This window comes from Haliotis rufescens, unplaced genomic scaffold (assembly GCF_023055435.1).
Source record: "Haliotis rufescens isolate VD_foot unplaced genomic scaffold, xgHalRufe1.0.p SCAF_16, whole genome shotgun sequence".
Classification (NCBI taxonomy): Eukaryota; Metazoa; Mollusca; class Gastropoda; order Lepetellida; family Haliotidae; genus Haliotis; species Haliotis rufescens.
Genome location: NW_025963846.1, coordinates 11,532,155 through 11,545,189, shown reverse-complemented (window position 1 = coordinate 11,545,189; position 13,035 = coordinate 11,532,155). Strand labels below are relative to the sequence as shown.

General features: G+C 43.4%; 1 protein-coding gene across 1 annotated transcript; it reads right to left on the bottom strand.

Annotated features, from left to right (window-relative positions):
- Positions 1-452: 452 nt before the first annotated feature.
- On the bottom strand, positions 453-12,482 carry LOC124134951. The gene is made up of 11 exons (XM_046500073.2): positions 12,351-12,482; positions 11,472-11,532; positions 10,577-10,687; positions 8,706-8,827; positions 8,215-8,341; positions 7,452-7,642; positions 6,914-6,970; positions 6,715-6,772; positions 5,614-5,865; positions 3,046-3,117; positions 453-2,277 (listed from the first exon to the last, which is right to left on the bottom strand). Exons 1-11 carry the CDS (start codon positions 12,450-12,452, stop codon positions 650-652), a joined length of 2,781 nt encoding a protein of 926 aa, XP_046356029.2. The 5' UTR covers positions 12,453-12,482; the 3' UTR covers positions 453-649.
- Positions 12,483-13,035: the final 553 nt, after the last annotated feature.

Genomic DNA, 13,035 nt, shown 5'->3' with positions numbered 1-13,035 from the left:
AAAGGAATCCATATAGTGTTAATCCGGATAGTTTCACTAGAATCTTTTTTTATCAGAAGATGATAACTCTCAAAATGCATTTGAAACTGACCATGTTTGCGTGTGAACCACACGTACATGTAATTACAAGACATAAACATTGATAACACGTTGTGGATGTGGGTGACCCACCTTTGAGTGAGTTACTAGCAATGCATTGTTTTGCTCCTCAATACTTAGTTTAATTGACAGCAGTACTGTCTCACACACAGGGACCTGCCATAGTTTAGTGCCGATTACGATCAGCAATCAGCAGGCCCGTGACGATCCGGGGTAGAATAGGTCTTCAGCAACCCATGCTTGCCGGAAAAGGCAACTATGCTTTTCGTAAGAGGCGACTAACGGGCTCGGGTGGTCAGGCTCTCTGACTTGGTTGATCCATGTCATCATATCCCAATTGCGTGGATCGATGCTCATGTTGTCAATCACTGGATTGTCTAGTCCAGACGCGATTATTTACTGACCGCCATCATATAGCTGGAATATTGCTGATTGCGGCGTTAAACAACAAACAAACAAACAAAGCAATCAGCAAAATGTCATATCAAGAACAGTCATCAACATAAGAACGAAGACGGAATCGAACGTCAACATCGTCCCTGTCATTCCTTCAACCCCCATAGTTCTGTATAATTAGGAACAGATGTTCCTCAACCTCCTCAAGAGAATTGTATTTATTAGGTTCCAGTCTTGGTGGAACCCATGGGTATGTGTCAGCAACATGCCTTTCCTGTAGAGCTACCTCATGTGAGTGCCCTCCTGTCCGAATAACTACACCATCTGTTCCCTGCCCAGCTAAGTCCTTGGGTTCTACCCCATGTTCCCCATGCCCACCAATGTCCTGGAGAGCTACCACGGGTGTTTCCTGCCAACAGAACTCCGCAAATACTACCCCTGGTGCTTCTTGTAAAGCCTTGTCACGGAGATCTACCCCATGTGCTCCTTGCAAAGCCTTGTCATGGAGATCTACCCCATGTGCTCCTTGTAAAGCCTTGTCATGCAGATCTACCCTGTGTGCTCCTTGCAAAGCCTTGTCATGGAGATCTACCCCATGTGCTCCTTGCAAAGCCTTGTCATGCAGATCTACCCTGTGTGCTCCTTGCAAAGCCTTGTCATGGAGATCTACCCCATGTGCTCCTTGCAAAGCCTTGTCATGGAGATCTACCCCATGTGCTCCTTGCAAAGCCTTGTCATGCAGATCTACCCTGTGTGCTCCTTGCAAAGCCTTGTCATGGAGATCTACCCCACGTGCTCCTCGCAAAGCGTTGTCATGCAGATCTATCCTAGGTGCTCCTGGCAAAGCCTTGTCATGGAGATCTCCACTACGTGCTCCTCGCAAAGCGTTGTCATGGAGATCTCCCATATGTGCTCCTTGTAAAGCCTTGTCATGGAGATCTACCCCATGTGCTCCTTGTAAAGCCTTGTCATGGAGATCTACCCAAAGTGCTCCTTGCAAAGCCTTGTCATGGAGATCTACCCCACGTGCTCCTCGCAAAGCGTTGTCATGCAGATCTATCCTAGGTGCTCCTTGCAAAGCCTTGTCATGGAGATCTCCACTATGTTCTCCTTGCAATGCCTTGCCACGAAGTTCTACCACATGTGCTCCCTGTCCAGCCAGGTCAGGCTCACCTACACCATGCGCGTCCCCTTGAAACAGCTCCACGACCGAGTTGCTGGTCACTGTACATCTGAATCTACCACAGCACTGTGAAGCTTTCTCGATGGAAAACAGCAGATCCTTACCCTCTTGCCTCTCCACTAAACACTTCCTCGCACTGTCTTTCCCCGCCAGCTCTCCAAGCTCGTGTATACGACAAATGAGTTCGGACATGTGTCTAGGGATGTTAAACACGTGGTTGTTTTTGCACTGTATCACATGTTGTTCTTCCGTATAGTCCAGGCGCACCATGACGACCCTATCACTGTAGGATGCCAGGAGCTTCTGTATCATACAACCCAGATCAAAAGCAGTCCGGGAAAATGGCTCCTGGGAGTGCGATAAGCTGGATCGGTGCATGTTCCAGGACGTTAATACATTCTTTGAATTGACAAAAAGAACAACATGGGTATTTCCCAATTGGGTCGCTATGTCTTGGGAACGGTCGATTCGACGGACCCTGCAGTTGAACAACGTCTCCAGACATCTCGAGAGCGCCTCAACTGTTTCTGAATGACACTCACAATCTTCTGAGTACAACATGGAAATGTTCTTGGTTGTAGTGTTCTTCAGCTTGTTCCCTAAAGAAGGAAATACCTTGTTACGTATATGACTCGAGGTGTTACGGATACGTTCAAAATCTAGAATAAAGTATTGGTAAAGGTATAAAACCGAAGTGACAAAAGGTCATACCATTCACAAGGTCATATCACCCTAAAAATTACCAATAAAAAAATACCAATCAGGTCATATTACCCTAAACAACACCTCACAGAAACTGCCAAATCTTGAACCTCTGGACCGCCATTTGGAAAACATTTACAAAACTGAGATGGAAATTTAGATATCTGAATTTATTTGAATTTATTTGAATTTATGGTTTTGCTTGTTTTTGTTATATTTACAACACTTGATAAGCCTTGTTAAAGGTGTAAGTTCATATTTTGACTTGCACGATTATGTTTCCATGTTGGTTCAGGTGAACACGACCTGTGAAGATCCGGGGTAGAATAGGTCAGCAACCCATCTTGCCGTAACAGGCGACTATGCTAGTCGCAAGGGACGACTAACGGGATCGGGTGGTCAGGCTCGCTGACATGGTTGATGCATGTCATTCTATCTAAACTGCATGGATCGATGCTCATGATGTCAATCACTGGATTGTCTTGTTCAGACCCGATTATTTACAAACCGTATAGCTGTAATATTGCTGAGTGCGGCGTTAAATAACAAACAAACAAACAAATCAGGTGAACACTTGACTTGCCTTGTAATGTATGGATAAGTGAAATTCATTACAAATCGCGTGTGTTAGATATCAGGTATAAAACAAAGTACAGTTTACTCACAGAATTCCACATCAGACTCCGCGTCAAGGTTGGTGTTGTTTGCAGTGACGTGATGGAGGAGCTCGTAGTCAGCTGTGAGAACAATGGAGTCAGTGAGAGAAGGGATCAATATTTCTTATCATGGCTACCTGTAAATTGAACTGTCAATCCAAAATGATTGGCCAATCAAAAAGTCTAATATGAAACAGAATCGGCCGTTTTGTCACACAAGTTGAAACAATTTGTACATTTAACAAAATCATAGATTTATAGATATATTAGATTTTGTTTGTTGCGGGCTTGGTTAAAATGGTCAGTACTACATCTGCACCACCATTTTGACCAACCGATCCTCATGCCGTCTGCCTGTCAAGACAAATACCTTGGAATCTGCCTCCAAATACCAAAGAGGGAGGTGAACAGATTCATTGTGAATGAGTGACTGGGTGAGTTTGTCGCTACAGTAATATTCGACCCTTGACCAGGCTACGGCAGCAAAGGCAAAATGAATGACCCACGCCATCAGCTTACAGTGACGAGGGAGGTTTGCAGAGCGAGTGAGTGATTGAGTGAGTGAGTGGGTGGGTGGGTGTTTGGGTTGGTGGGTGGGTGTGTGAGTGAGTGACTGACTGACTGAGTATGGTTTTACGCCGCTTTTAGCAATATTCCAGCAATATCAAGACGGGGGACACCAGAAATGGGCTTCACACATTGTACCCATGTCGGGAATCGAACCCGGGTCTTCGGCTAGGCGCGCGAACGCTTTAACCACTAGGCTACCCGACCGCCCCTGGGTGAGTGAGTGAGTGAGTGAGTGAGTGAGTGAGTGAGTGAGTGAGTGAGTGAGTTTGACGCTAACGTATGTCACCGATTCCTTGATCAGACAACTGGACAAAACAGTGATTGGAAGCAATGGGAAGGACCCACCCCATAGGAGTTCGATGACCTGCATTCTCAGCCTGATGACCAGATCTTCGTTAATCATCTCGTATGACAACCAAGAGGTCACGGGTACCAATACAGACCCGCACTCCTTACGGAGTCGATATCTTGTGCGTAAAGTTATCCTACTATATAGTTCTGACCTTTCAACATCAGGACGAGGTTTATGTTTTGACTTAGTCCTTAGTCTTCTAATTGGGACATCTTGGCATTGGGACAAAAACAGAGCTTGTGTTATTAGTGAATCGATTCGATTGGAGTAACGCTATTGTCGTTCATTAATTGTAGTAAAGTGTGCTTCGTAAATCATATCAACTGTCATTTCCGTGAACGAAATGAGAAACACAAAAACCATAACAATCCAATTGCATATATCATATTACCCTGTAACCTTTACCAATGTGATGATTGTACAGAGCTGTCGTTACAAATGAGAAATCGAATCTTCTCGAATCTTCGACTGCCCTGAGACTATCCAATAACAAGTACCTGCCAACTGCCGTCTAGACCAATATTTTCATCGAAGAAATGCCGTCGAAATGACAAGAATATATATTCAATTGTCAGACTGCATCCTCACAGGGGGACACTGATTGCAATCTCTGCCACTGTGAAGAAGGAGCCCACGGAGTCGCTGCCCATGATGCCGAGACGTGTGGGACGGGGCTAGATTTGTTTCTCACTTAATCTAATCCAATCTAACTCCATCAACGCGTCTCGCCTGATGCAGAATACATGACCGCTGTGTTTCTTTTGTGTAGGATGTGCATTAAACGCAGCACGGATGGCCTCGTGGTCAGAGGTACAACAGTTGGGGGAGTTGTGCCCCCTTGGCGAGGCTGGATGTGTCACCGGGACCTCGACTAACACTGATGATGATCCTTGGTGTGTCAGCATCATACCAGTGTTCGTAGTTAACGTCAACAACAGGTGTCAGTGGATTGTACATGCTTACACTTTTCGTCACTGATTTTCAGTGATCCATTTATATAATAGTCACCGCTATTTTGCCTTTTACGTTCAATAAAATCTGTTTAGTCGGATAATCTAGACCCGTGTAGACGTTTTATGGATATGTGCTCCGACATAAATAACAATATGATCGCCGAAATATGCCACACATAATGATACAATTGACGTTTAACCTCAAACCAACACCTCTTTTCTCAAGCAGATTGACCGCCTCCGTGGTCTAGTGGTGCGCCCACTAGCGGAAGTTCCGGGGTTCGACCCCGAGCCGCCTCATAACAAAAGACGTTAACAGACGGTACTAGTCGTTACCCTGTCTGGCGCTCAGAATTAAGGGGCTAAAACAAGGACTGGTCGGCTCGGGGTCAGTAAACTGTGTCAGAGTGGGGTATTCATGTTAAACTGCGACATGGTATCTCAGTAAGCTAGCACTATAAATCGGCATCAGTCCGGACTAGTACAAGCAGACACACACACACACACACACACACACACACACACACACACACACACACTGACAAACCTAGAGACGTAATCGTGGCGAACCGGGATTCGAACCAAATATCATAGGTTTCTGGCATGCACAAAGGACGCAACTCTGCAAAGCGAATTGCAACGTCTTAGACGACTGGGCCCCCCGTCTTCTTTCTGTAGATATGTTTATGAATCGTGCCTTACCATTTTTCGGTGTCGAGGAACGATATCGTCTCCGTCTATCGCGTTTCCAGATGAAAGCTATTCCTGCCACCAACCCAACGAGTGACGCCAGAACTGACCCCAGGATGACACCAAGCGTGTTCTTGCTCTTTTGTGTCGAAGCGCCACTGGTCTTGATTCCACAATTAGTAGTACAAGGCTTGTTCGATATAACTGATGCTGATGTATCAAGGAGTGAGAATGCCACAGGGTCACGTGGAGGGCATTGCAGAGCTGGTTTGAAAAATTAAAACAAATTATTACAACCAATATGTACATAGATATGCATTCATCAGATACAATATAATATGTAACCTGTCTCGACGGTAAGCCAAGCTATAAATAAACTTCTGACCATACATGACAAGGAATCAACGTCGAAATTCTCTCTTAGTATGTGGGTCCCGTTAGAAAACACACGTGTGGGTAGGGGTGTGGGTAGTTGTGGCGTTGTGTGGGTGGTGGGGCTGGGTAGGTCTCCAACTGGATCCATCTTCGGCTGTTGCTAATCCTTTTTCTTAGCTATATATAAGGCAATAGGTCTACAGCATTATGACGTCATACTTATGAAGCACAAACATTTGACATTTGGAGGTCCCATGTTTATGCGTAACCATGACTACTGGTAGTATAACTATACAGGCTTTCTTTTCTGATGTGGTATTAAAAAATGTTGCAATGCAGATAGCCGACCCCTATGATTTAACCTCCATTAAGGGGCATGGGTGGCCCAGTCATCTAAGGTGCCGCAATTCGCTGTGCAGAGTTGCGTCCCTTGGGCGCACCAGTATCCTATGAGTGTGGGTTCGAATCCCGGTTCACCCCGATTATGTTTCCAGGTTTGTCAGCACCATACCCGTGCTCGTGGGTTTCACCGAAGTGATAAACGTCTGAGAGCTGCATCACTTCGGGCTTTACTCCCACATTAAGCTGACACGCCGTGATATAACTGGAATAATGTTAAAAGCGGCGTTAAACCCAACTCACTCACTCACCTCCATTAGTCTAGAAAAAGTTCACATCTGTACAACTTGGGTGTAAAACGGGTCTACAGACAATTCTACACTTGCATCCTGATATTACCTGGTACAAAGCGATGAATTCTGTAAACCTGCCTGTTGGTATTAGGCACAGGGATGATCTACAATCAAAAGATAAAAGTACGATCGCTTTAATCATTGTGCTTCCTGGTAACAATATAATATTTAACGTTTAACACTTAACACAACTAATCTGCTACAGTGAATACAATCAACCGGCTGCTGGCCACACGTCGACTTACCTTTATTCGATATGTTGCACAGGTTTTACTAAACTGGAATATTCCTGTAATCGTTCCCTGTAACAAAGACTATGAATGAAGTTAAATGTCACAAGTGATATTGTTTTAAAAGAATATCTAAAAATATAGTCTCCGTAATTACTCGTTTGCATTTTTGGGCCAGACATGTTATCGATATTTATTTCTGTGATTTATTGCGGGGAGGACCGCTTCCGTGGTCTAGTGGTAGAGCGTCCCCAGCCGCGTCATACCAAAAGACGTTAAAAGATGGTACTTGTTGTTACCCTGTCTGGCGCTTGGACGCGACCTTAAAACCCATTTCATCTTTCACGTCACCTATTGCGGAGAAACAGTTCCCATAAGAACTTGTGTTGTTCCTTTTGGTAGATGCACGAGGAAAAAGTGAGGTATTTAACATTTCAAATAACATGATAGAAAGACTTGTCGTTTGTCAAAGGAAATTACCGAAAGTACGTTAGAGCAAGAATTAAACTGTATTGGGTTTTTCAGCAACAAAAAATGACAACAAAATATTCACCTTTCTCAGTGTGCGAAACTTGCTACATTGATACCCCGATTGTTTCGGAAGCTGCGTGGTTGTCTCACAAACTTGCACCATGTGTCGGGTTGCATTTGGGAGAGGGTGGAAGCTTAGCTGGATGCTGTTGTTGCTAGGCAACGCCATGGACAGAAGATAGTTCCAGTAGGCAGTGGTAAACTGAAGGGTGTCTGATTCACCAGGAAAACACACGTTCATGAGATGAAAACGTTCGCTGAGATAGATATATGTCGATACCAAATTCACCAAAATTATAATAAAATCGAAATCTCGACAACTCATTTAGTTTGTGCAACATTTTCGGTAATAAATAAAATCGTTTTTCAATAGGAAATTTACTTCACATTAATAAATACTTCAAACAGCTCATTTCAATATTCTCTATTCCTGTGACCTGTTTTTATCTCCGCCTCGGCCTCTGGTTTTGAATAATTTTTATGTCACTAAATAGAAAGAATAATTGTATATGGGAACACGATTGTCCTACGGCGCCGCAATTCGCGGTGGAAAGCTAAATCCCTTAGGCGTGCGAGAGGCCAATGATTGTGGGTTCGAATCCCGAATCGCCCAGAATTATGTGTCTACGTTCGTAGGCATGATACTCGTGTTCGTGGGGTTCACCAACGTGGTAAATATCTAAGACCTTCGGACTTTCCTCCCACGTCAAGCTGAAACGTCGTGATGTAACTGAAATACTGTTCAAAGCGGCGTTTAACCAAAACACTCACTAATTTACACTTACCTGTGGCATAAAAGGTGACCTTTGCTTGTCTGAGGAAGCATGGTTCCCTGTCCCCTAGCCACGTGTTGACGTAGACAGTGACGTCTTTACTGTTACGGAACGTCGATGACGTCACTCGGAACTCAACCTGTAAGAGACATGTATAGTGACTTCATTAAACTTAGGTGGCGAAGGGTTAACTCACCAGGGGCGTCTGATATGGCCGATGTTAGCTTCAATATTATGAGTTACATGTGTCACTAGTGTGTTGCGACCCGTGACGATCCGGCGTAGGAAAGCCTTCAGCAACCCCTGTTTGCCATAAAAGGCGACTATGCTTGTCGTAAGAGGCGACTAACGGGATCGGGTGGTCAGACTCGCTGACTTGGTTGATGCATGTCATCGTGTCCCTTTTACGGCAAGCATGGGTAGCTGAAGACCTATTCTACCCCGGATCTTCACATAGCTGGATCCTTTTACGTGTAATGATTATATCACGGATATGTACTGACCTTGGTGATCTGGCTGGAGTCGGTGACGTTGACGACAAACATACAGGGGAACGGCAGGTTTCCGTTTTCCGGATTTCGATTGTCCCAGGTTATTAGATAAACCTCATATACGCTAATAGCAACTGGGGATTGACAAAGAGAATTATTATTAAGTCATCATATTCCTTTTTGTAAACCCCTAATTGAGGAACGGATTCATAATCTATTTCCTGGTATTGAGCAATAGAAAGTAAAACGTCAACTTATCACTCTCCATTATAGGCCGATGCAGATTCAATCGGGCGTGAAAGGAAACATAACGGTGACAATTATATGGATGGATCACTGAAACTTGAAACTGAAAAGGTAAACTGTATTATCTTAGGACATTAATCATTATCAAGATCTAGAGTAATATGTTTTCGCCAGTAATAGTACAACTAAACAGGGGCAAATAAAGTATACCGAGTGTATTTTATGTTAATAATTATTGAAAATTGAAAGAACTGTTGTTAAACTTGATTATGCCTATTTAACCATCACTCATTCCTGCAACCGTTTGTTCAAAAGCGGTTCAATGAAGACTTGGGTTGGGAATGAATTAGCAAACTCATGACCCCTACCATATTTAAAACGTAAATTTGTGCCGAAAAAAGCAAATTTATAGATTTTTAAAGATAATATGTCTACGATACTCATCAGTAGTTGATCTTTATGAAATTGTTTAATTTTAAAAGGGTAAGTTTTAAATCAAATTATATTTTTAAAAATATGACCATGTATAAGTCTTCTTTGGGTGCTGAATAAGCGCAAGGACAGTTAATTTTTTTGGATGTAATATCGCTAACTTAAGATATTTTCAACTGAAAATCAAACATATGAAAAAATCAACAGAGAGGTATAGTTTCTTGTGCTCATGAGTTTATATTACTTATTTGGTCATGGTGCTGATATTGAGGATCATAAGGAAAACCTAGGATCTGAACCCACGAACAGAGGATCCGTGCACGGCTAAGGGACGCAACTCTTGCATAATGAAACGTAGACCATTGTCCACTTTCTTTTCGCAATTGTGTTGTTGAAAGTGGGCGAGTTATCAGTGAACTGATGTTGTGTCTAACGAGTTGGATTAAAGAAGTTCACAATTGACAGGGGCGGTCGGGTAGCCCAGTGGTTATAGCGTTCGCTCGTCACGCCGAGGACCCGGGTTCGATTCCCGACATGGGTATAATATGTGAAGGCCCATTTCTGGTGTCCCCCGCCCTGAAATTGCTGGAATATTGCTAAAAGCGGCGTAAAACCATACTCACTCACTCACTCACTCACAATTGACAAACAGTTTTCAGCGGCTTACGTGCGTGTGTGCGCATGTGCAGAGCGTCAACTGAGAGGTGTAGGTTCCTTTGCCTTTCAGGTTATATCACAGCGGTGTGTAATAGTCCAATGTTGACAAGACAATCAGTTGTTGACTGCATAAGCAGCGTTCCACGATGCCCCCTAAATCCATCAGTTGCACAAAACCACCCAATCCCTATTGTCATCAGATCTTATTCAGTATTATGGCCATATGGCCTAAAGTACAATTGATACCAACTCATTATGTGATGTCACGTGCATATACAGAGATTACATCTTCTTGAATCTGATAGAAAAAAAAGCTTTATATAAGTAGCCACTGAAACGATAACATGTTTATTTTGTGAGTTGATAATATTGTTCATTTCAGATTTATAGTCAATATTCATGAAGGAGAGATATGTAGATCTCTTGGAATACTTGTTACACTTAAATACGACATGGGATCTGAGAACAAGCATGAGTTATTTGGGACACGCTCCGCCCCTGGATACCTTGAATTAAATATAAAACCCGAAAGGGTCCCTCTTATCTACCTTCGGGGGGCTTCCAGCTGATGACGAGGGTGGGGTCAGAGCGGGGGTCGGTGTTACTGACAAGCAGAGATAACCCCCTCACCGTCCCGGGGAGGTCACGCAGTGCACCGTCTGGGGGACAGAGGAGAGCAACTTAATAATAACATTATATCCAAATTTGTATATACACATCGAGACAGAAGAGACAGACATTGTATTTACGTGTTTGTTTGTTGTTTGACGACGCATTATTCCAGCTATATCACGTGAACAAAAGATTATAAAATCTTGTATTTGGTTCTCAAATATCATGTCGAGTGACGTGACATTCTGCAAAAAGTCACTCGTGGACTGTCAAAATGTCAACTTTGTCATGTCACTTAATGAGGTGAACATGTATTCCACAAGAAAATACGGGGCGGTCGGGTAGCCTAGTGGTTAAAGCATTCGCTCGTCACGCCCAAGACCCGGGTTCGATAACCGACATGGGTACAATGTGTGAAGCCCATTTCTGGTGTCCCCCGCCGTGACATTGCTGGAATATTGCTAAAAGCCGCGTAAAACATACTCACTCACTCACAAGAAAATACAAACGTTGTATTTTGTACGTTCTAAGTTATATTTATTTGTTGTTTAAAGCCGCACTCAACAATATTCCAGCTAAATGACATCGGCCTGCAAATAATCGAATCTGAGCCTGACAATCCAGTGATAGATATTACGAGCATCGATTCACACCGATAGGGCACGATGACACCCAATTGACCAATTGCAAGGCACTGAGTCTGACCACGCGACCCATAACATCGCAACGGACAGAGCCTGTGAACATGTTATGACGCCTTTCTCTATTGGGGTCACTTGATATCAGTTTATAACGGTGATAACATACATTAATATGATGAGAGGTTGTTACCTGGCAACTTCCTCTGCAAGACTCCTTCGTCGTACACAACGTTACAGTTGAAACCGAGAGGCTGAAATAACGCATGTCAGTTTGTGAGTCCACGTGTGCTAACCAGATCAAAGGATCATGAGAAAACACTTTCAGTTAATACATTTATCAATTAGGGATTAATGATGGTTGTTGATAAAATGAAAGCAAAAGAAAGAATACACCCAAGTTTGATTGTGGCTAAAATGAAACAAGAAATAGTTCTCGGACGGTGATGTATTTCATACTGGTATCATAGTTGTATTTTTGACTGTGTTGCAGCAGCGACTGTTTTCAGCCGTTTTGATTTTTGATTGTAATATTTTGGTCAAATACAAATTTTAAGTGTATACATTTTTTGTCCGGCGGTTTTTTTCTTCCTAGGTGTCACCATAACCAATCGACCGCAAACCACATCCAACATTGTGGCCCAATAAATGACGTGACGTGAATATGGTTTTACGCCATTTTTAGCAATATTCCAGCAATATCACAGCGGGTGACACCAGAAATGGGCTTCACACATTGTACCCATGTCGGGAATCGAACCCGGGTATTCGGCGTGACCCCACCCCAATAAATAAACTATTCAGATTAAAGGATAACATGTGTCTTCTTAACAAGCATTCCTCTTATGAAAAGTCTACCAATGAACAAATTTAATACATTACAACTTATATAGCCGGAATGATTTGTTTAGATTTTGCAGTTAAGTGTATGTTCTACTGCTATAAATACATCCATGTGATCATCAAAGACTACCTGACACAGGTAGACGTGTGTCACAGGTATAGAGAAATACCTTCCCTCGCGGTGTACACGTTGTCTCACTGACCCCCCCCCCCCCCCCCCCCGTCTTACCGTCGTGGTGCACGTCGTCTTCGTGCAGTCTCCTAAGTCGCCGCGTGTCGCCTTCAGCAGTACGGTAATGAAAATCAGTAAACGGAACGTTTTAAACGCCATCTTGTCGTTGTCTTGTCCCTCTTGCCTATCAAATACCGTGGGATGTTTATCTTATCATATTACTTGGAAATGTTTCATTATCCTAGCGGTTTTATCCGGATACGACCATGCATATCTACAGACATATAGATACAGCTTCTGCCCACGCAAAGTAGTAGTGTAGTTAAATGAAAACTTGACTTGTGTTCATTTCTTTTACTTCTTATTGCCTTTAAAACGATCACACTTTTTGATGCGCAGAATTGTATCGAAATTGCCTGATATTGTCCCCGCGATTGGCCCTAAGACTTCGACGTAACAAGTTTATTTTACAATCATGTATTATTGGTGAGGTGAGGTCTTCCGCGACCCATGCCGCAGCTTAACATGGTTATCCCACTCAGACACAGTATACAGATATCGAGCCGACCAGTCCTTTTTTAGCCCCTGAGCGCCAGACAAGGCACCAACAAGTACCATCTTTTAACGTCTTTTGGTATGAAGCGGCCGGGAACGAACCTCCGACCCTCTACTCTCCCGGCAGAGACTCTATCCACTAGACCACAGATGCTGTTCATTGCATGTTGTAACCCATCCCCGTTTT

Coding starts and splice junctions, on each gene's coding strand:
- LOC124134951 (XM_046500073.2), bottom strand. CDS start 12,452: ATGGCGTTTAAAACGTTCCGTTTACTGATTTTCATTACCGTACTGCTG. Junction 8,828..10,576: donor CAGCTGGAAGCCCCCCGAAG/GTAGATAAGAGG, acceptor GTCAATCCCCAG/TTGCTATTAGCGTATATGAG. Junction 6,971..7,451: donor AGTTTCGCACACTGAGAAAG/GTGAATATTTTG, acceptor TCTTTGTTACAG/GGAACGATTACAGGAATATT.